The sequence below is a fragment of the Chenopodium quinoa genome, unplaced genomic scaffold, assembly GCF_001683475.1.
Source record: "Chenopodium quinoa cultivar QQ74 unplaced genomic scaffold, ASM168347v1, whole genome shotgun sequence".
NCBI classification, from domain to species: domain Eukaryota; kingdom Viridiplantae; phylum Streptophyta; class Magnoliopsida; order Caryophyllales; family Amaranthaceae; genus Chenopodium; species Chenopodium quinoa.
In genome coordinates this window covers 1,209,808-1,234,547 of record NW_018743175.1, presented here as the reverse complement: position 1 = coordinate 1,234,547, position 24,740 = coordinate 1,209,808, and the positions used below count along the sequence as shown (strand labels likewise).

Genomic DNA, 24,740 nt, shown 5'->3' with positions numbered 1-24,740 from the left:
AATAAATATTATAAAAAAATGCTATTAGTAAGTTGATTAAGAAAAACATTTTGAAATTTCTAAATAGAAAATATAGGAATAACAAATATTTTTATTATAATAATAATAATAATAATATGGAATGAATCAATTATTTCAAAAACACATCTTTTTTTTTTTTTTGTTACAACAGTATTGATTATAAAATATATTGAAGATTTGAAGGAATAAAATACTACACATGAAAGTGTTGTCATATATTTTTTTTTTATTTTTTTTTTTTGAAGGAATGAAGTGTTGTCATATTAAAAGATGAGTATTAAGGAAAAATATTTACTCTGTATAATATACAAAGTAATATACTCCCTCCATTCCTGAAAGTTCGACTTACTTTGCAATTGCGCGGTCTCCAATAAACATATTTGACCATGAATAACTCTGGTTGTGTATAAGTGAAATTTGTAAAAAGTTGATATTTGGATTATTTTTAATAAGGGGAATCTAATATGATTTCACATGCTAATTTATTTATATTGTATAGCTCATAAAATGTGGTCAAAGTTATTTTATTTTGACCACATGAATAGTAAGTGAGTCGAATTTTCAGATGAAGGTAGTATATTAGAATAATATATTATGGAAAATATGTGAACCACAAATATATATATATATATATATATTCTTAGGTAACTGAATAATTAAATAATTTGGTGAATATTTTATTTTAGTATATACTTCGTATATATTACAATAAGTAGCTAATGTCTCCGTGAAAAAAAATTCGAGGGAAAAAACAACACCATAAAGTGACACATGTCAATTTTTAGTGGTTGTAGTTTCTAATGCCTGTTTTAGTATTGCGTTAAAGATGGAATATTATAGATATAAAAAAAATATACAATAAAGGATATGGAAAATATGAGAATCACAATATATATTTTTCTAGGAAAGTGAATCACAATTATATGATTTGGTGAATATATATAAAGTATATTTTACATTAAGTAGTTGATGTTTTTGGGGAATAAAAAACGATTTTGGAGGAAAAATACAGCACCAGGAAATGACACGTGTCATTCCCGATATTTGGTTTAATATTATGTTATTGATTGATTAATGTTGGCATGTCTTAGATAGGAACCTTGCCCCCAATTTTGCATTTGTTGCTCATTTTTTCAAAACGTGCATGTAGTTAGCTTTTTTCGAGTGATGAGAGCCGAAGTAGGCACCTAGGTAGCCAGTGGCGGACTTAGCGTTGTTCACGTTGGGTCACGTGACCCAGAAAATTGAAAAGGTTAAAACAAAAATGAAAGGAAATTTAGTTCATATACATCTCTATGGTTCAGTGGTTGAAGTGACTTCTTAGTTGGCGTGGGATTGCGGGATCAAATCCCATACTTAATGTTTTTATTTAACCTTTTTTACTAGTAACCATTGTTTTATAATTATTTTATTTTACTCTTTTTATATACTAGACTAGTAGCCTCTTTGACTTTTTTTTTTTTTTTTTTTTTAGGGATTCTTTTGTTTCATTTGATTTGTATTATTGTTTCTACTTTTCATTAAAATCAAAGAATATGTATAAATTTTTTTAAAACTCTCATACTTTTTGTTTGACTATTTTCTTTTTACTTGACATTTTACATAGCATATGATTTCTGTAATTTCTTTTTCTTCATTTGATTTTTATTACTGTATATATTATTTTACACAATCATACTTTTATTTTGTACATGTACTTTTATTATATACATCATTTAACTAATTTAAATTATCTTATGCAATGTTTAATAACTCCGAGAGTCCGAACCCCTAAGGGAGAATTTCTGAATCATCCACTGCTGTTATTTATTTAATCCTAGTTATTTAATCCACGATAGTAACCTATATTCATTAAATGAGTATTCTCAATTAATCTAATTGAAATTGTAACTTAATTTTTAGAATGAAAAGGAAAAAAACATGTGATATAACAAGTTTCTTTAATCCCAAAACATAGTTTTGGTGTTATGTTAACTTTATTAGCTAAAGTAAGCTATTTAGCATTTGTAATTTCCTAGAAAAGAATATGGAACACTTAATTTTTTGTATGCGGCTTGCTTACAAAAAATAACGGACCCCCATTTCTAACCTCGTTTTCCGTTATTTTAAAGCAAAAAATAACGGACCCTGTAATACCCCGTATTTTTATACGTATTTTATTAAATAAGTATTTTCTTAAAAGTATTTAAATAATTCGAAATGAATTATTTAGGGTTTTTCATTAATTTAAAAAGAATGATTTTTATTAAAATTGTATTTTTAATTATTTAATAATCTTGAAAATATTTTAATTTATAATTTGGAAATATTGGAGCATATTATTTTATAAAAGATAATTTTTAAAAGTCAAAGTTTTAAAGAAAGTCAAAATCCTAGTTTGATTAGGAATCCTAGTTTGAGTAGGAAATGGATTATTAAGGGTAGTAAGTAGGAGGTTATGAGAGAGGTTATAAATACCCATCATATGCCTAGGGTGGAGTGCACCCAAAGGTAAATTCTCTCTCTCCTCTTATTTTATTTTCCCCTTAATTTTCCCCTTCCCCTTTAATTTAATTATTTATTGTTTAACCACCACCACACACGCCACACACCACCACCAACCTTCACTGGCCGCAGCAGCCACCAGGCGGCGCGGCAGCGGTGGCCTAGGTGGTTGCGTATTGCTTATTCTCCGTTCTTAATTTTTAATCACGTTTAGATTCTAACTCGTTCGATTTTTACAAAAAAAAAACAGTGTTTTTCATGTGTAAACGACGTTTTAAACAAAACTCACTCCCTCAGTGAGCACCACCCTCTCGTGGCCAAATTCAGCCTCTAAATATGTTTTTCGGGCAGTTTTTGATTTTTAACTAAGGATTAATGTTTTAATGTAATTTTCAGATTTAGTTTTTAATCAAAAAGCCCCAAATTGAAAACCCTAGGTTTCTAAATTAATGTTTATTGATGGAATTTGATTGTGGTTTATTAAAACTATTAAAATTAATGTTTTTAAACTAAATTACAGCAATTTTATAAGTTTTAATAATGCCAGAATTTTTATATATAAGCTATAATTATGTTTCTTGAAAGAATTTTTAATTACCCATTAATTGGGAATAAAAGTAAGGGTTTCAAATTAAATTTCAGATTATTTTAGGGGGTTTATGAGTGATTTAAAGAGTGTATATATTGTTGGAAATTTGTGTAATAAAAAAAAATAATTGAGTTTATAAATTTGGTATTGTAGGAGACTTTAAATTGAGTAATTTCTAGCATTGTGGCTAGTTGGAAAGATGATTTAAGGTACGTTCGCGTACTTGGTGATTATTTATTTGTATGGAAGCATGCTAGGCTTTGTTTAATTAATTCCAAGTAGTATCATGATAGGTGTTGATTGGAATTTGTTGATTGGATTGTTGTTGGTGAATGATTTGTGATGTATGAATTATTCATGGTGAATTGGTGATTAAAATTTATTATATTGGCATGTTGGATATGAACCACACTTTTATTATTGTCATGATAGAAATCATGTTTAATTTGGTTTGAAATATGGAAAGAGAATTTTATTATGGTTCATATAATTTTATTGATGCTATACGCATGAGGAATGAGCTATTTAAGTGTCTATGTACACGAGGATTAAATTATATTTTGGTGCCCAAGTGCACTTAAGGTGTTTCTAACACCGAGGGATAGGATTTGTGGCACATTATGCGTTTAATGTGTTTCTAACACTGAGGGAGGATTTGTGGCGCATTATGCGTTTAAGGTGTCTCTGACACTGAGGTAGATTAGCATTGGTTCAACATTAAATTTATGTGGTCACTAATTATTCAAGAATTTAAATTGGTATGTTTGAATGCTTGAATAAATCCTAATGTTTGATTGTGTTGCGTTTTAGAGTCATCACCAGGTCAAATAAATTGTAAATAACGTAAAGTGAAAGAGATTACGCACCAAAACTCTTGGAACGTATATACCTTGAGTATGAACATATGGGGGGAGTTATGCGACTTTATATTTGACCATAGCTTCTACTGGGAGTATCAGACGCTGTATTTTCCTTTTTATTATGCGCAGGAATTCCGCCGCTTACGAGTAGTTCTTTTATACTTTCATGGTTAGCTCCCGTGTTAGTACCCCTTTATTGGGGCAGGTTAGGGGGAAATCCGTTCGATGCGTAATCAAATTAAATGAACATTAGTATTTCTCTAGTTAGGTGTTGGGTGTCTTGTATGCTTGTGAACAGGTGCAACAAGGTAAGTTGTGTGTTGATAGGATGAAAGCATGTTAGTGTGTTTTGTTACGCTTATGTACTCAGCATTGCTGATTGTGTGTTTGCATGTTTGTTTGGCCTTTTCTTTACCTTGGCCCTACAACGACCCATTTCTAATGGCGAGTAGTGGGGACAAGTAGAGAGAAGATTTCAGGTGATGAAGCATATCAAGCATGATGGGTCTGAGTGAAGAGGGTTATATGTTTCTTTGTTTGTTATTTATTGTATTGAATTATTTATGTAGTTTTTGACACTAACATTAGTTAATGTTTATATTTACTTTGGCTTAAAAAGGGCCTTTAATGGTTCCAAGTTATTGTTTTAGTGTAAGTTGGTTTTAAAATTTGAGTTGATTTTATTAAACTTTATTTCATATGGATTTCTAAAAGATAGTCTTCCGCTGTGTGTCTTTGATATTTGCCTTAGCCGTTTTCACGGTGGCGGTAGGGTCTTAGATTTTCCTATTTCGTATTTCAAAAAGGGCAAAACAGGTATTTCAGTAGGGTGTTACAGACCCCCATTTAAAGCCATTTTTTTTTTTTTGGTCTCACACTTCTCGCTCCTCATTGTATTCCCTTTCTCATGCTTTTCTCTCTCCTACCTTCTATGAGGATGATTTCTCTCTCCTACCTTATATGAGGATGATTGGTACAACATACAAACAAATTCATGCAAGAAATTTACACAAAGAGCAAGTAATTTGAAAACCCCCAAATCGATTTTTGGGGTGTTTATGTGCGATTTTGGGCAAAATTCTCAAGCAATTCCGCAACAAAAGTATATAAACGGGGTTATTGGGTTTTTGGATTGATTTGGTGTACTTGGGGTTGTTCGTCGTCGTCGTCGTCTTCTTCGGCGTCATTGGAGTAGCTTCGAAGGAGATCTATTAAAGAAGAAGATGAAGAAAAGGGGTTACTTATATATGGTTTAACTGTCGAGGGGTTACTGATAGTATTGGCTACTTGAAATTTGGGGGTTACTTTTGTTCCAGAAAAAAAAAAAAAAAGGTTACTTATAATATGGGTTACTTGTTTTTGTCTTATGTTCTGAGTATTAGAGGTTACTACTTCAATTTAGTGGTTACTACTTGAAATTATGGGTTACTTGAAATTGGGGTTTACTTATAATATGAATTACTTGAAATTAGGGGTTACTTGAAATTGGGGGTTACTTAAAATTAGGGGTTACTTGAAATTAGGAGTTACTTGAAATTACGCGTGACGATGTGAATGTCAGCATCAAAAAGTTGTTGAAAAAGTATATAATAACTTATATAATTATATAAGCTTTATATGAGTATTTAATTACAATTTAGATATTCGCTAAGCTCTAGTGTTATAGAGTGCAATTCAAGCTAATAAAGATGTTTAATTTCATCGTTTACATACAAGGGTTAAGGGCTCAATTTCCCCCTCTAAGTGTTTCAAAAAGTGTACCAATCCCTCGTATAAGTCCTATACTGAGTAAGTGAGTAACATTATATATAGATGTTATCATATATATACTCCAGTTGTTCCTTAATGTTTGCCTCATATCTTAACTTTCACTTTTTTAGAGTTGTATTAACTTTGTTGACACTCTAATCCATTACTCAAAACCGACTTACGGTATGAAATAGAGTAGACAGAAATTACCTAATGGAGTAACTAAAAAAAAAAACGAGGCAAACTCAAAACCGACTTAAGTTTAATGACGTTTTTCATGCTCAAAGTCTCAAACCATGCTTTAACTTTCACCAGAGTGACCGGGTGATTTTTGCAGTTTTGCCCACACTCTGACACTCCAAAAAAAAAAAATATATTATCAATTTATCATCAATATCATTATCATCTTGTTCATATTTCCGTTTTCAAAGAGAAATCCGCAGAAATATTTCACACGCAGTTGCAGGTGAAAAATTAAATGCTTCTTCAATTTCTTCTCATTAAATGCTCCCAACTTCACACAACTTACCCCAATTCCTTCAATTTATCTGCACTTCTGTTTTGTTCAAATTTTGCTCTTTTGTCCCACTTTTTTTAAGGTAATTCGTGTTGTCTATTTACTGGGTTCTCAACTCTAAATCATTTTTCTTTAAAAAAAACAAATAAATTTAATCAATTTCAAATTTTTACCTCCAACTTTTTTATATTTAATGTGAAAATTGATTGAGTAGTCTTTATCAGTTGTCCTTCAACATTTACTACACTAACTCTACTTCAATTTTGTTAGTTGGAGAACAGTGAATTGGTTTTAATTTGTTCACCTATTTTACCTTTTTTAGTTGTTGGGAATTGGAAATGAGGGTTTTTTTTGGTACAATTTTAACTGTTTAAGAGAAACCCAGGAAAAAAAAAAAATTCAATCTTTTGAGGTTTTTAATGGAGGGTTTGAGCATAGGTAAAGATGATTGTGTTGGTGGGAGGGGTGAGAATGGGGTTTCATTTCACCATAGGCGTTCAAGGAGGTTACAACATTACTTATTATATGCCTACTATTTTATTGTTAATTTTCTTTGGTTATGTTTTAAATAATTTTTTAAAATAATTATAACTGATGAAATCTAGTTAAGTTGATTTGTTTATTTTGTTCAATTGGGTTGTTGAAATATGGTACTTAATTTGTTGTGCACTTATGCATATATTCATGGGCCAGTACTTTAGTCTATATATTTGTGTTTTGTAGTTTTGTGCCAGTTTATACTTACTAGACACTAATATATGGTTTGGCATATGACAATTTGAAGTGAGTCTGAATTATCTTCCCTTTATAGCTGCTAGGATTGTCTGTCAAATTTGTTGACAATGCTTGGCATTAAAATTTTCGGACTTTGTTCTGCTTACCATTGGCTGTGAATTGTTCTTAGATCTTGGTAAATATAAAGCTTTAAAGTTATTATAAATGGTAATCCTGCAATGCAGTAAACTGATGGGTGCTTATTTCAATTTAGCATGGAATAATTTGTGTTGATATGTGATGTACATGATGCTAGTTTGGATGCTATTAAGTAGTAGTACTCCAAATGAGAACATATTGATGTATTAGTAGAGTAGTATACCATATTGGGGTGTATATATCGCTGCCTAAATGTCTCCATTTTTTCTCACTTCAGTGCTTCAGACAAGAAAGCTGATATATCAAGATTTGGAGTTCCTTATTCTATTGACTGCAACCATGATTTATCACTTGTAAGACCACATTCCCTTTTTATTAGTTTTGAATGTAGCTTCACTGTTTGATGGTCGGGCTAAGATGGTTAAAATTGTTACAAATTTATATGTTGAAAATTTGAATCTTGTTATCTGCCTATATGTTTATAGATGATGAGTATGATTTACTTTGACGAGTTACATGTTTGTTTTGGGTTCTTGTTGCTCATAGGACTCACCGTTTTCATCAAGGACCTGTGGCTCTGAAACCCCTCATAATGGGCGATCCATTGATTCGAGTACAAGCTCATCAAATCACCGTGCCTCTTTGGAAAAGGATGTAAGTTACTTTGTTGAATGAATTTAACTATATAATCCTAATGTTGAAAGAATACTAATCTCACTTTAAATAGAAAGGGATAGATGTCTTGTTCTGAAGTATTTGAGTTTACAAATGCGTCTTGGGCAAGGATCACTTGAACTTGTGATACTGTTGCTTATGAAATAGGAATCTCAACTTGTTACATGATTGTTATATAACGTGCTTAACATAATTCTGCATGGTGTAATGCTAATTGCAGGTATATTTGCTACAATCACGTTTGCAGCAAGAGAAGTCTATGCGCATTATGCTGGAGAAAGCAATCGGTCGGGCTTCTAGTGCTTTGTCACCAGGTCATAGGCATCTTGCCTCTCAGGTAAAACAAAGCCTCTAATTCTGTAAACCTACTAATGCTTAATGACTCCCACTTGCAGAAATGTTTGAAATTATATTAGCTTTGATCAATGAGGAAACTTGGAACAAATATCAATACAAATGAACAATATAGATCTTATAATATAGGAATTTAATTAACATGAATTTGTGAGTAATTAGTTGCATTAGGGTCCCCAATAAAACCATGCCTTTATCCACTAGTGGCATAGTTGACTTAGGAGCTTGAATCCTTTTGCTTAATTGTACTTTGTGGAATATTTTTTTATTAAGAAAGTAGAAGGTGCAAGTTAATGGTTATTTTGTCTTTTGGGCGTCTTAATATTGGGAACTACTGTTGTTAACTTATCTGAGTTTTATCAGGCAAAGGAGCTGATTGCCGAGATTGAATTACTTGAAGAGGAGGTTTCCAATAGAGAGCAGCATGTTCTAACTCTTTACAGGAACATCTTTGAGCAGTGTGCCAGTCAGCCATCTTCTGTGCAAACCTCTAGCATGAGTTCTCCTGTTCATACTAAAAATAAACCAAGAAAGCATCCTAGCAAAATTTCAAGCGCAACTTGCTCCTCGAAGAAATTCCCTTTGCGAGGTCTTTCTTTAAAAAGCACTTCTGCAAAGAAAGATGGCAAGATTAAACATGGCTCATTATGTGTAGGAAAAATAGACATCCATAATGAGAAGCCCTGTTCTAACCAGATCAAGGTATTTTCTAGAATCCAAATCATGAATTAGTACCATTTTTTAGAAATAATTTCTATCTAGAGTCCCTATCAAGTCTTGTCTTGGTCAACAAAATGAAAAAAGAAATTGCCAGATTATAATTGATTTCCTTCTTTTGTAGAGATTAGTTAGTGGATGCTAGATATTTGAAATGATGTGATGACCTATTACTTTCACATAAATAGCTATATATGCATTTTTCTGTAACAATCCCCTCATCATGTAGCACAGATATTAATCATTGTCATAAATTACATTTGATGGTAATTGCCAACTCTTTAATTTATAGTCTTCTCTTCATAGCGAGTAATGTTTAAGATGCTTGAAATGATGTTATGAGACTGATGATGTATCACTTTCACATCAATATCTACATATGCATTATAATCAAAGAAACTTTCATCATGTAGCATGCATTAACATTGTCACTTGATGTTCATATGGTATATTAGCTGCAAATGGATACTTTTATTCATGTAGAAAGGGAGGGGGGTATGGCAGGTTTGATATGAATTCTATGAATAATACGAAGTAATACTTAAATTTGGCCTGTTTGTAAAATGGCCCTCAATATCTGTTGATATAAACGTCAGATTTGTTTATTGTACCCCCATCCTCCCACCCTACCCCCGGCCCCCGCTCCACCCCAGCAAATTGAACTCGAGAGTGGAGTCTGTATTCATATGATTGCTTTGATATCAATGTTAGGGAAGCAAGTATTTAACCTTTTTGGGATGTGATAGGCTTATTAAAGCTGAGGCCTGCAAATCTAGCTATATAGATTAGATATACTCAAACTTGGCCACCACACTTTTTTAAGAAGTGAAAACTACAAAGATGAATTCAGGTGATGAAATAGGTGCTTTGGGTTCATATGGGTTGGAGGCAGGGCATTTAGGAAGGATCATGTTAGGAATTCGAGAGTAGCAAAGATGTGTATGTTGAGATGAATGTGCAGGAGAAAACATGGGAGGTGACACGAGGTTCTAGCAGTGTTGGTGAAGAACATAAGAAAAAGATCATAGGGGTGGGGAAAATGAGTAACTTTAGGTAACCTTATATGTATTTGTCTCTATTTCTGTTGAGCAACTAGAATATACAAAGCATGCCAAAAACTCTTATTAGTAAACAATTGGTCAAACAATGTAAAACTGTTTCCGTATCTCATAAGTGTTTGTAAGATTTTGTGGGCAAGAATTTATGTTCCTAATAAATCTTTCTCTAGAATTAGTTTCTAAAAAAAGTGTGTTTCAGAAACAAAAGTTTATTTTCAGATGGCTGAACAGATCCTAACCTCTAAGAAGGTTAGACCTTAGACCAGCATCAACAGAATGCACTTGGGTTGTTTTTGTTGTTATTTTAATCACGTTGCATTGAATTTCCTGCCTTCATGTATGGAGATGAGGAGTTCCTTAGAGTTATTTATCTGTCCTATTGTAATGATGTCATCTACCAAAAGGCTGAATTAAATGTCTGCTATGTTACATGGACTCGGGAACGGGTGTCGGACGCGGACACATGTCCAAGTGTCCGATCCGGCAAGTTCCAAAATTTTAGGACACGGGGACTCTGTCCGATATTTGGACACGGGTACGGGGACACATCAATATGCCACTTAAAATTATATAAATAGATTATATATTACAAAAGTTTTAAGTTTTTCATTACGTCCAACCTTATTTTTATTTTATTTTAATTCTTTCCTCGGTAAATTCTCCTAATAAATGGCTATCTTCTTCTCTCCATCTTCTCTATATCAATGGTGGTCTTCGAATAAGATGTATTTTTCTTTCATGTTTCTCCTCTTTTTTCCTCTCTACTCTTAATGGAAGTGTCCGAGTGGACAGTGAAGGGTCGGACACGTGTCCCGTGTCCGATCAACATAGAATGTCTGAATTAGTCAAAGGCTCTTTCATCTGCCACTGACCGGCTGTCTTCAACTTGCTGTAATTTTTTCTTATTAGGCTGTGCCTGAACCACCCTCCCCCCCCCCCCACCCCTCCTCCCCTTCCTTCCCCTCTAAGTTTGGACTTTGATAATTTTGCTCCTTAGATTTCTTTTTTGTGAATTCCAGGTTCATGGGAAGTCATCAGACATAGTAAAGAATTCTGGTGTTCGAACATTGAAGGATTACCTTCATCAGTGCCCTAGCAAATTGTCTGAGGAAATAGTTAACTGTATGGCTGCAGTTTACTGCTGGTTTTGCAGTGCTACATCAACAAACTCGGACAATTTAGGGAATCATCAATCATCTGGTGTCTCAAAGTTTTGTGGTGATTTTAATCCCCAGCTTGGCAGCCAGAAAAAGCATACTTCGAAATCCATGCTAGAGATATCCTCAATGCCAACTGACAAAAAACAAGTTTCTCGTGCATCTTATGCAATCACCAGCTATAGGTTGGTTCCCTCATTAGTGGCAAACTGGCAATGGCTCCTTACATGTGGTCAAACTCAAAACCGTAATGTGCTGTGTATGAGTTTGTGTTTTACAATCCAATTGCTTTGCAAAAGGGTATTTGGAACTTAGGATAGAGATGCTGTCATTCAGCTGTTTTTTTTTTTTCTCAAATTAAAGGTTTGGATCTTAGATCCATGAATACTTGTAAATTTCAGGTTTACTATATCACTGTTTATTTTCTCTGATCAGTGGTGTAAATGTTTGTTACTTCTGACGTATGGTACACACATGAAACTTCTACAATGTGTGTAAATTTTGAACACAAACCTTTATTTCCGCTTGCAGAGCACTCGTTGAGCAACTTAAAAGGGTTAATGTGAGCCAAATGGAAGTCGAAGCCCAAATTGCATTTTGGATCAACATCTATAATTCACTCATAATGCATGTATGGATTACATTATAATTCACTCATAATTGTATATTAAGTTTGCATGTTATATATATTTATTGTAACTCTTTGATCCTTGTATTTTGCAGGCATATTTAGCGTATGGAATCCCCCATAGCTCTCTGAGAAGACTAGCTCTGTTTCACAAGGTAGTGCAATTACATGATGTTCTTATTGATGTATCAACTCATGCTTTATACCTTTAATGACAAGGGAAATTATTTGGCATTTTAAGCAATGTGCCCCTTGCAAACAAAGTCACTTTAATTTTAAAGAAACTTTTTTTCCTTTCCTGCAATTCCAATGGCATCCTCCTTTCAAGGGTTCTTTTAGATCCTGCTGCTTCAAAGGGAACCAAATAATAAATTGCAACATTTTGTCAACCCAACTAAGCAACTTAAAAGCTGGGTTTGAGATTATTCGCTTGGCTTTTACTTACTATAACTTATTTTACTCATTTTAGTTGTAAATTGAACTTTGGTGACCCATTATGAAAACTATTTAAACTTATTTTTCTAGAACCTGTACTACTCCCTCTATTCTTAAATACTTGCAATACATGTGTTTGCGTGTAGTTTTAGGAAAGCTTGTGGAGTTGTGGCTTAGTATATTGAATTGAATAAACTAATCTACATGTAGAGCCAATGGGGCCTATGAAGGTATTTTTATTTGTTGTGGAAGAGAGAAATAATAAAGAATTAATGCAAGTGGGGTTAGAAAAAGAAACAATAAAATAATTGTGAAGACCGATGCCATAATAAGAATTAGAAACAAACAAAAGAGGCAAGTGTTGCAACACTTGCCTCCTTTAGCCGACCCCATTTATGGGATTAAGGCTTTGATTGATAGATTGATCAAAACCTATTAATCCTTATTTTAATTTATCTCAACTTATATTAACCCTAAAATAAGTGGAAATAAGGTGAACAAAACAAGACCCTTAATCTTGTAAAGGGGTAAGGGTGGCCTTTTATCTTTGTACCTGGAGTGGATGATACCACAAGTCATTTTAATTTTGATAGACTCTCAACAGTTGTCAGGCATGATTCATGATTCAGATACCTTTGTGTTTTTTGCTTTACCTTTGACCAAATTTCTTTTATTTTTAACTTAGTGATAGCTGTAGTAATGTTTCAATCAGCATTATTCTTAAGAAATGCCTTTAAATAATTGTATTGGTGTTTATATCTGGGAGGTTGGCTTCTCAAATAGCTGAAAATACAAAAAAAAAAAAAAAAAAAAAAAAAATCATTAAAGGGTTTGCTAAAGCTCTTATTCTCAATGATACTATTAGTCTCTTAGCTTAATGATTCAATAATAGTTCTGTTTTTTCACAAATTTTTACATCATACAACCTGATGAATTGACAGGTTACTCTGTGTAGTGCAGGCGGGCTACAACATTGGTGGCATAGTTGTCACTGCAAATGCCATAGAACACTCAATCTTCTGCTTTCGTACACCTTGAGTTGGTGGGGTAATTGCTTCTGGCTATTCTCTATTAGTTATATAGCTTACGGATTGTAGTTTCCAGATTGTAACTGGCAAACTGCTTGTGTCCTGATACTTGATCCATGTGCTTTTACCTTAAAATTTTTGTTAATATTCAAAATAATGCTAAAGAATCACTATGTGTTGTTAGCTGTCCTTAAATTGACTTTACTATCCCTAAAATTAATGATGATGTATGTGTATTTTTTTTGTACTTATTCGAACCTTCCTATTTATGCCCTTCTCTCTCTCTTTCGATATCCATACAGAAACTAGGTTTTTTTTTTTTCCTCAAAACTTCTAATATTTCTTTAAACTCAACGCTAACATCAAGAGACATTCTTTTTGGAATTGAGTAATGTACTGCTCTTCATCTATTGATTTCACCTCCTCTATCCTGTTAGACTGATATTTACTCACATCTTTGAAAATAAATATGTGCCTGCCAAATTGCGTTGGAGGGATCTGAATGAGAGAATGGTAAACTGGCATCCTTCCCTTGTAGAAAAGTTTGTACAGGAGCATCTTTCATTTCCTTTTCCTTGTGAAACATGGAAAGAGAAAACAGTGGTGTGAAATCAAACTAAAATTTTAACTGGAAAAGATTAGATAATAGAGTTGTTGCTGAAAGGATTTTTTTTACTGTGATTCTGATTCACCAGCTAGAAGATTACTTGATGTATGTGGTGTTTGAATTTGGTTGCAGGATAATTTCCTATGTCTGCTTGGATGATATTCTTGCATTTTCACAATTTTTAAATTTTTGTTATTGTTTATCAGCATCATCTATGCAATCTTTTTGATTCAGTTGCATAGGAGTCAAAGAAAAACATGCCTTCACTAAGTAGTATTTGTTTGTTCAGTGGGTTGAAACCTTTCTATCGACTGCCTTTAGAAAGAAATCTGGAGATGAGAAGCAACTCCTTAGCTCAAAACTCAGTTTTCCTGATTCACAATCCCTTGTTTGCTTTGCACTCTGCACTGGAGCCTACTCCGATCCTGTGGTAACTTCCTTGCTCTTGGACTACCTCCATTATCTATAATTGTGTTATAAACCATAAACACCAAGTCTCAATCTTTACTGTCGTATAAATGGGACTGACTTGAATGCATTAATCACAATTGATAAGGTGATTAAGGTCTATCATGCGGCTTAGGACAAAATTAGCCAGACATTTATCTGAAACATTTGGGCTTTGATAATTCTAATTAATGTGTTCCTAAACCATGGAAACTTTTTGCATTTATAATTTGCTCTGTCAGTCTGCTTCTGTTTTTCTGATTACCTATGTAGTTTAATCTGCCCCAATTTCCAATTATGTATTATTACTCATGATGTATAAAGTTATGTATCTATGACATCCAGCTGAAGGTCTACACAGCAGCCAATGTCAAAGACGAGTTAGAACAGGCAAAGAGGGAGTTTCTTGTATCCAACATAATTATAAAGAAATCAAAGAAAGTATTTCTGCCAAAGATGCTCGAAAGGTATTCGAGAGAAGCTTCCATGGGATCTGACGAACTTCTCAAATGGGTTTGCAAGAATGTTGATAAGAAGCTCCAAGACACAATTCAGCGATGCCTTGATTCAAAGTACTGCAAGAAAGCATCTCAGGTAATAGAGTGGTTACCATACAGCTCTAAATTTAGATATGTATTCTCAGAAGGACTAGCTACAAAACCTTGGTGGGTTTGATAGCTTTTGATTTTCTACTGCCTGTATGATGAGAACATATCGAGCGCGTTCCATGATCACATGTTAGAAGTTCAATTTTCCCAGGAAAATGTATTAGGATGCTGCATACCTAGACTTTTACTAATCTTCTGCCTAGTTACTTTGTACAGGAGTTTTCTAGGTCCTTTTTAGTTCATGAATCCACATGCTTTCAGTTACAATCTATCCCTAAAATCCAAACTCTGTGTCTTACAAAGACGGTTTTCTGGCCGTCATAACGTCGTGATGGTTATTGGGCCGTCATTGAATATTATTTGTGACTGTTAGAATATCGTCGCGGACATTCCAAAACACCGTCGTAAAAATCTATTTTTATGACTATGCGTACTACGGCACTCAAATTACGACTGAAGGCTGTCATAGACATTTTAGACTGTAGTTTGTTTGCGAATTAATCCATCTATTTTTATTTGATTATAATCTTAATAACTTTTTTTTAACATCATATAATGTGTGACAAACCCTAATATACAAATACAATTAAAGTAAAATTACAAGAATTGAATTCGCAAGGGGTGTGAAAAATGATTAGGGAGAAATTATAGGAAAGAGGAATAGTCAAATTAGAGAGGGCGTGGATTGGGGAAGAAGACAGAAAATTAAGGAATGATTTCAGAGATTAATATGGCCGAGTTAGTTAAGGAATATTCCCACTAAACAATGTCACAGATATTGAGTACTCAGCAAGAAAACTGAGGGTTTTTTTTTTACACAAGTATAATTAATTTTCAACTTAAATACAGTAAATACAGCAGTAAATTATATGGACTTAAATAGTGCTGCTTGCCTGCTTATGCTAATGAAGGTTTTTTTTTTTTAATTATGCTAATGAAGTTTTTAAATCTTGTTAATTACTTCATAAATTAATTAAACTATCGTATAATTGAGAATTAACCCTTATTGTATTATCCATCGGATAGATGTACTCCGTAGCATTCTTTGCTTTTTAAACTCGGGTTACTTTTATTTACACCAACTTTTATTATTATTGACGGATATAAAAATTAAAGTGGTACTTGTACTATAATATTTATGACAAATGTATGTATTATATTCTAAAATTAAACATTTAAGTTATGGTTAACCAATTAATACAATTTTATTTTTATTTTTGAGGAAAATTAAGCAATAAATACAATTTTTTTTTTTTAAATGCCATAAAGATGATAATTACTTTCCAAATATTCACTTCATATAGGAGTATTTTTTATTTGTTGAATGTAAAATGGGCTCAAATCTATCAAGTATACAAGTATTTTTAAAAAAAAAAAATCATCAAGTAGCTTACTTTATTGTATGGGCATAAATCTAAAATGATATTGGACCGGCTTTAAGTATAATCTGTAGCTCATGAGTCATGATCCATGCCTTTTGAAGCCCTTACATTATCATTCAAATAAAAGTGAGTTGTTATATAACTAGTCCAAGTGTCCAACAAAAAAACAAAGAAAACCCAATAATAAAGGTAGGAAAAACTAGTACAAAATTCAATTGAGCAATTAGAATTTACAAAAACTTAACCCAATAATTAGAAGAACTGAAGAAGACTTTATTAAAATGTATTCTATATTAGATTACATTATTATTTACATGAGGCGGCCCATCTATTAAAATATGGTAGACATACTATGTTGGATTTTAACATGAATTTCACTTTAGTTGTTAGAATTAAAATTAAAGATTTTAGCCTATGTTGTATGGGACATAGAATTCTAGCAATATAAGCCCGTTATCCAAACCTTTTCTAATGAACCAAATAAAAGTTGAATTGTTTAATTTATGAAAAACTCTATTCAAAAACACAAATATTTTAATTAAGAATTGCGTAAGGCTACATATAAACATTTAATATATTTTCTAAGTACTCCATATTAGTTTTATAATGCACGACAAAATAACGCATCAAACAATTTATAGAGTAATTAGAGTTTAATTTAATTTTTACATTTTTAGCTTTAATATGTAGTCCTTTTTCATTTTCCTATACTATGTCATTAATCTTTGAATTAAGATCATCATTGTCAAAAAAAAATAAATTAAGATCATCGGATTTTTTAAGATAAATAGATAATTACACATTATAATTTTGCATTAGCCCCAACCTCTAAAAAATAATTAAAAAAAATATATGTTATATACTCCCTGAAAACCCTAACTGCTCAAACCTCGGATCCTCCAAAAGTATAGTGACAGTTATTCTCCCACTTCTCACTCTCTCTTTCTCTCTCCTCTTCCTCTCTTTCTCTCTCTAGCAGTTTATAGCAGTTATTATTCTTTCTCCTCTCATTCTCTCTACTCTACTCTGTACTTAGTCTTTGCTCAGTCTTCTTTCTCTCTTAAATCCCCTGTTTTACCTCAGCTTAGACAACAAATCTTAACACCAGCTAACCATAATTATGGCTTTAGATTGGCAAAATCCTAACTACTTCCTTAACCAATCTTACCCTTTTCACCAACTTCATTTCCAAGATCCTAACAACATTCTTTCACCACCTAATGAAACAGAGCTCCTCTGTTTTGATCCTCTGCCTCCTTCACTTTTCGACTTCGATGAACCCCTGTTTGATCCTCTCCCTTTACAACAGCTTGAATTTAACTACGATTGCAACATTCAGAACTGCAATAACAACTCCTCCCCTTTCTCGTATGTCGATTTCCAACCTCCCGTGATCGTTCCGGCCGAGGAAATTCTCTCATTTGAGGATGATTATTACTCCTCTCAATTCACCCCTTTTTACAGGAAACAGAGGGTTGCAGCTCAACTCCCCTGTTTTAATGAGCCCTACATTCCTGAAGCTTTCACGGTTCCCGAGTTTGGTATGGATTATGTGAATGATAATTTTAACAAAACTCACAATTATGGTTATTGTTGTAGTGGTAATGAGGGTGGAGCTAATTTTAATGAAGGGTATGGGAGTAATGGAAATAAGGCGAAGGCGATATCGGCCCAGAGTAAGGCAGCTAGAGAAAGGAGGAGGAAGATTACTGAGAAGACTCAGGAATTAGGGAAGTTGATTCCTGGAGGTAATAAGATGAATACTGCTGAAATGCTTCAAGCTGCTGCTAAATATGTCCAGTTCATGCAAGCTCAAATGGGAATTCTTCAGTCTATCAAAACATTACAAGAGGTAATTTTTATTTAGTTGTTACTCATTTTAATAATTTCAGCTATTTTATTTCCAATTTTTTCAGCTGTTTTTTTTTTTTTTTTTTTAATAGATAGTCATGATTTAGTATTAATTAGAATTGCATTATTGCACATTGTTGTTTATATAAAAGCAATACAGTATCTAATATTGTTCTTAGACAAGATTTAGAGGTGACAAACAAATCGTTCGAATTGAGTCATTAGTATAAAGTATTACGTTATTTTTTTCGGATTGAGTCAAGCTGAGTTCTCTTGATGCGTCGCGCATTGATTGAGCTCCAACAATGATTGAGTCAAATATTGATTGCAATAGTACAATAATGAGAGTGACTCACTATATACTTGTATATAATAGTCATGCTATCATATCTTATCAAAACATGTTGAATTGCTCCCCTATTTTTCCTTTCAAAAGTTGCTCTCTTGTAACAATTAATGAAACAATATTTGTACTAACATGACAGTTTCTTTTGGAACATTATCGATTTAGTAGTTGATTTTGCAAACATTTGTTATCCTTATTTCATTTATTGTCTGTGTTTTTAGAGATAGATTATTATTATCAGAGAGTTATTAAATTGATTTTGCATTTCAGCTTTTTTTTTTTTTTTTTCTTACTAATTTTGTTAGTGCTTTGACTGCTATGGCAGTTATTAGACAAGCTTGTGACCAAAGTAAAAATTTGTTATGAATTATTCAGCTGTCAAAATTAAAACCACTATTTTAGGCATAACAATAGGAAAACAGTTACCATTTGGCTAACTTCTTTATTTTTTTTGTCACTTTCGAGGTATTATTTTCACCATTTTTTTTTTATTTATACACATGTTATAATATGGTTTGTAATTGTTATTGTGAACTAGAACTACAATACGTAATATTCTAATCAATGTTGATGAAGATAAATTAATGGTCAAAACACGACCCCTAATACAAGTTTATTGAATTTAAATTTGTTCGCTAGTGTACACTATGAATTCGTAATCTGACTTGACTATATATTTGGATTTGTCTATTTTTGCAGGATAATGACCAAAAAGCCAAATTAAGCAACCTTCCAATTTTGTCATCAAGTTTTGTTCAAGAGAAGCTCTATGCAAAGGAGCAGTGCTTAGTTCCCTTGGAACTTCTTTCAATAATTGAAGAGCAGTATGAAGATTATGAGGCAGATCCATCAATTAAACAGCAAATCAAGGATCTTCTCCACTAACAATGTTGTTAATTATACGATGTTGTTTTAGAAGTCCAACATATGTTGCATATATGCCAATTCTAATTTTAGTTACTAATCACCAAATAGGCTAATATGTATTCTTTGCATATTGATTCCCTAGATTAGTTTTTGTTTATATGCTAATTCTTTGTTGGTCGTCACACGGGGTGTATTTTTACTACTCCGTCTGTTTTTTGTTTAACTAGGGTTGTTTTAGGTTTAACCGTCAAAATTAGGAGTTGTTGTTTTACAATTTGTTATCTCATATTTGTGGTTGTAGTTTTATTAAATAAAATGGTAATTGAATTTTCTATTCTTTATATAATCTCATCTTGTGGTTGTACTAAATAGGGGTGGTATAGTGAAAACTATAAAAGTGTTTTTTTCTTAATATTTTTTTTTTTGTTGTTGATTACTGTGTTATCTAGCAGAACAATGTAAACCACTACATGAAATTTATATTAGTCATGAGTTTATTTTTACATGTAATAATATTTCCAAAAGGAGCTCTCTTTACACAATATTCTCTCTCCTCTTAAGCCTTAACCTTTTATTTGAGCCCCCTCCATTTGAGAAGTTTGCACAAACTATCTGCTAAGTTAGTCATTTTTAAGACAAAAGCCATAACTATTTTAATATTGTACAAGATATTGATGGTTGAGATGGATAAATTTAAAGTTAAAATATAACCTTTTTGTGTTGTTTAGAACAAATTTTTTTTATTTTTTTTCATATATCTTTAATTAAGCAACGTAGCTATATTTACCCCTAATTAGGCCACAACAATTACTCATTATATACGTAGTAAGTAAGTAAAATTTATGAATCAAGAACAACTTAGGAGGAATATGTTGCTTTTATTAATGTAATATCATACAAGAAATTGATGGTTGATCAGATGGATAAATTAAAAGTTACAATATAATATTTTTGTGTTCTTTAGAACAAGTCAACAAGTTTTTTTTTTTTTTTTTTCTTTTCTCCGTATCTTTAATTAATTAAGTAGCGTAGTTATTTTTACCCCTAATTAGGCCATAACAAATACTCAGATACGTAGTAATTAACTAACTAAAATTTATGAATGACGAACAGCTTAGGAGCTAGGAATATGTTGCTTTTATCAATGTAATAATGTTCTATATATATTTAGATTATTAAAAAATAAATCTTTATATAATCGATCCCAAAATAAATTCAATTCAATCATGATTCTAGTTAAGTGTACAACTATTTTCTATTATATTATCTTGTTAATAAGGAAATGATCTTGAATGATTCTTATGTATCTAATGGGATCGTCCTATTGTCTTAAAAAAAAAAAAATGGGATCGTCCTATTCATCTTATTTTCACTCCGAAAAAAAAAATAATAAATAAGATAAATTCAGTAAATATGAGTTTGGATAAGGATAAAATTGGATTACTCATATTCAAATTACAACTAAAAGTTTTGATAAGTTGTGGATCAAGTAAATAGAATACACCCCAATAAATTTTTATTTTGTTTGCTTTATTAATTGTATATATTTGTAGTTATACTCCTAGAATGTTTGCACATCAATACATCATATATTCGCTTATATCACACAACTCAACTGCGGAATTATTTTACTTTAAAATAGATAAAAAAAAAAAAACACAAGATATTGATTTTAATTTCTGATTTTGAGACCATTTTTTTTGGGGGGGGGGGAGACTTTTGAGAACATATTATGGATAGGGAGAAATATCATTTTCTTTATTTAGTTGTCAATTACCCATTAAAAGATAATAAATTAAGTTTAAATACATGTAATGGTGTGTGTATATTTTATTTTAATGTATAATTATTGTGTTTTGATATATTACCTTATCTAAGTTTATCCTTTTTTTATTGCAAATACCTAATATATAATGATGCATATGATAGATAAAAAGGAATAAAGATATGTAATTTATGAAATAAAAATACTTTAGTTCAACGTACATGTAATTAACATATTAGCCAAACATGAAGAAAACTATTGCAATGTATTGAATAATGCTTTCTACGAATAATTGGCAAAGGAAAAAAAAATTGAAATAACTTATTTTAGTTCAATGTATACATAAATATATTAGCCAAATAGGAAGAAAGTTATTGTAATGGATTGAACGATTTATACTAATAATTGGCAAAGGGAAATAAGAAGAGAAAATTTTGAAATAATATATTTTAGTTCAACGTATCAATCAATCAATCAATAATATATATTATATTATATAAATAAAGTAGGCATTTTTGGAGAGCATTCGGAGCGTCACATAAGAAATATACTTATTTCGACCAATGAGAAGAAAGATTTGTATTTTATTTTTGAATTAAAAAATTATGTCGCCACCTAGATAAAAGTAACGAATTAGATTTGATATATCTAAAATTTTAATGCCACGTAGATAAAATCCACGAATTAAATTATATAAACGAAAAAAAATAAAATAAAAATATAGGAAAAGATAAATTTATTAATTCAATACTACGAGTATAAGAAATCCAAAAAAATATATTAAGAAATATTTAAATGATAAACGCTTATAATAAAGTTTGATACCTATCATTATAAGATAAATTTTGATAGTATTTATGATAAGAAATACAAATTGTTCGTTAAGATAAATTGACACATCATACGATACAAACAAAATTTCGTATCAATAAAAAACCCCATCGAGCAAATTTTGTGTTAGTAATTTTGTGTTAATTTTTGGTCATCAATGGCCGGGTAATTTTTAGCTTAATTTTTAAAATCCTATGTTTAAATTAGTATTTCTATGTTTACCAATATTTTTAAAACAATGAATAGTATTTCTATTTAACCATAGGATTTTAATTTATATCAAACGAGGTTGGTGATTCTATCGAAACAAAAGATATGGTAAAGCAATGAATAGTGATTTAGGATTTAAATTATTAAAAATTTATCATTTCACGTTAAAGATTTTATATAACGGAAAAAATATCATATTTACAATTTATTTATATTTTATAAATTCATTATAAATTATAGTAAAAAAAAATATTAAACTTTTGTAATTTTGTCTGAAATTATTAAATACAATAAATCAAATAATTAAAAATCTAAAATTTGATACCTATCATTATAAGACATATTTTGATAGTGTTTATGATAAGAAATACGATTTGTTCGTTAATTATAATTAAATTAAAATTTGTGATACCTACCATTATAAATTGACACATCATACGACACAAACAAAATTTCGTACCAATAAAAAACCCTATCAAGCGAATTTTGTGTTAATTTTTTGTCATCAATGGCCGGGTAATTTTTAGCTTAATTTTTAAAATCCTGTGTTTAAATTATTATTTCTAATTATTACTTATATTGTATTAATTTGGGATACTCAACAATTATATGTTTATGTTTTATTTACTAAATGTTTTTTTACATGCAAACCTAACACATCATACGACACAAATAAAATTTCATATCAATACAAAACCCCATCAAGCGAATTTTGTGTTAGTAATTTTCTGTTAGTTTTAGGTCATCAATGTTAGGGTAATTTTTAAAATCGTATGTTTAAATTTATATTTGTAATTATTAGTTACATTGTATTTATTTAGGATACTTAACGATTATTTGTTTATGTAATGACATACGATTATATGTTGTATACTTAATATATGGATGACTTTGCTTATTTTTGGAGATGATGAAAAAATTTCAATGCATAGATTTGATTTTATATCGCAACAATTTTTCATTTATTGGTAAATATATTGATTTATTTTATATAAATGTAAAGATTTAATTTTATATCAATTTCAGTTTAGCTAACATTTCACGGTTCAATTTATCCATTGATGTAGTAGGTTGGTTGTGGACGAGGTTGGTGATTCTATCGAAATAAAAGATATGGTAAAACAATGAATAATGATTTAGGATTTAAATAATTAAAAATTTATCATTTCACATTAAAGATTTTATATAACGGAAAAAATATCATATTTACAATTTATTTATATTTAATAAATTCATTATAAATTATAGTAAAGAAAAAATAAATATTAAACTTTTGTAATTTTGTCTGAAATTATTAAATATAGTAAATCAAATAATTAAAAATCTTAGATGAAAAAACCGTGCATAAGCTAATAACTATATACTAAAAGACACACCAAAAATGCCACGTGTCATTTTTTGGTGTGTCCTTTAGTTTTTTTTTTTTTTTTTGAAAAAAATCTATTCAGGAACACTTTTGATCCTATACATAAATAAAAGAATAAAAAAAGATTTAACGTATTCTTCCACAATATATATTGATACCATATACTTAAGTAAGAAAAAAAAGTCAAATTTTTAACCTAATTTGTGACATACATACTATTATCTTATTATGTACTACTCTACCATTATTACAACACATATTTTTTTATTTTTTATTTTTGTATTTAATTATATATGAAAAGCTTGCCAAGAAAGATATGAAAAAATATTGTAAGTCGGTTGATTGTTAAAAAAAACAGGAAAATTTTCAACGGTGACCCTAACTAAGAAATTTATCTCACATATAACATTAATGAGTGTTATTTATTTAAGAAAAAAAAAAACTAACTATGGTTAACTTTGAAAAAAAAAATAAAAAAAAAAAACCACCCACCCAGCCACCACCTTCACCCTCATCCCCACCAGATTTAGCAAGCACCACCTCCACCCTCACCGGAGCCACCTGACCCCCTAATCTGGAACGCCGATCTCCCACCCAAACCGTCGAACCATCGCCTTCACCCTTTCCACCGCCTAGACTCGAACCCTAATCTCACAACTCTCTCTCCTCTGACCATTCCTTCTTTAACCTTCGATTCTCGCCGCTTCTCCGTGGGGTTGGTTTTGGTTGAGGAGGGATGGTGAGTTTAGGTTTGCGTTTTCGATTCCAGGCAGGGATTGAAGATGGCAGAAGATAAAGAGAGAGAGAGTGGAGGAGATGGCAGAGAAGAAAGAGAGAGATATCGGTAGTTTGATGGTTTGGGGGTGGTCGTGGTTTGGGTTCGGCGGTGTCGGGGTTCTGGGTTTGGCGATCTAGTGGTGGTGACGGCGAGAAAGAGGAGAGGGAGGGAGGGTTGTGGGCGGGGATTTGGGAATCTGGCTTGGCGGTGGTCGAGGTGGAGTTGGTGCAGCGTCACCGACAGTCGGGGGGAGCCTGGGTAGTGTAATCCCCTGTATATTTAAATATTTTATAAATGAAATTTTATTTTATTTATAATATTTATTTGTATTTTTTCTAGAATTTAATTTTAAAAGTTTCAAATTATTAATTGGGTCAAAAATTATTTTAGGCTAAATTATTTTTTGAACCTATATCCTACAACCCATTATCATAAAAACAAAGCCTAACCCATTTATTTATATAATTGGCCCATTATTTTCATGAGGCCCAATTCCTTCATTGTTTTGATAATTATTTTTATGAAATTGTTAATTGA

At 31.3% G+C, this 24,740-nt stretch overlaps 2 protein-coding genes across 7 annotated transcripts; both read left to right on the top strand.

Annotated features, from left to right (window-relative positions):
• The first annotated feature begins 5,859 nt into the window (after nucleotides 1–5,859).
• LOC110732342 lies at nucleotides 5,860–15,182 on the top strand. Of its 6 annotated transcripts, none has more exons than XR_002513471.1 (11): nucleotides 5,861–6,302; nucleotides 7,371–7,446; nucleotides 7,640–7,747; nucleotides 7,989–8,105; nucleotides 8,486–8,824; nucleotides 10,917–11,239; nucleotides 11,586–11,685; nucleotides 11,778–11,837; nucleotides 13,059–13,164; nucleotides 14,042–14,182; nucleotides 14,545–14,644. XR_002513471.1 is itself a non-coding variant. In XM_021912275.1 (10 exons), the coding sequence occupies exons 1-10, from the start codon at nucleotides 6,208–6,210 to the stop codon at nucleotides 14,694–14,696; spliced, it is 1,476 nt and encodes a 491-aa protein (XP_021767967.1). In that variant the 5' UTR covers nucleotides 5,860–6,207; the 3' UTR covers nucleotides 14,697–15,182. The 6 variants fall into 6 exon arrangements, 2 of the variants coding, with proteins under 2 accessions (XP_021767967.1, XP_021767968.1); XR_002513472.1 differs by having other exon boundaries at nucleotides 5,862–6,302; nucleotides 13,078–13,164; XR_002513473.1 differs by having other exon boundaries at nucleotides 5,862–6,302; nucleotides 13,073–13,164.
• Nucleotides 15,183–17,309: 2,127 nt separating this feature from the next.
• LOC110732814 (transcription factor bHLH53-like) lies at nucleotides 17,310–19,271 on the top strand. Its single transcript, XM_021912818.1, has 2 exons — nucleotides 17,310–18,041; nucleotides 19,086–19,271. The coding sequence occupies exons 1-2, from the start codon at nucleotides 17,310–17,312 to the stop codon at nucleotides 19,269–19,271; spliced, it is 918 nt and encodes a 305-aa protein (XP_021768510.1).
• The last annotated feature ends 5,469 nt before the right edge of the window (nucleotides 19,272–24,740 follow it).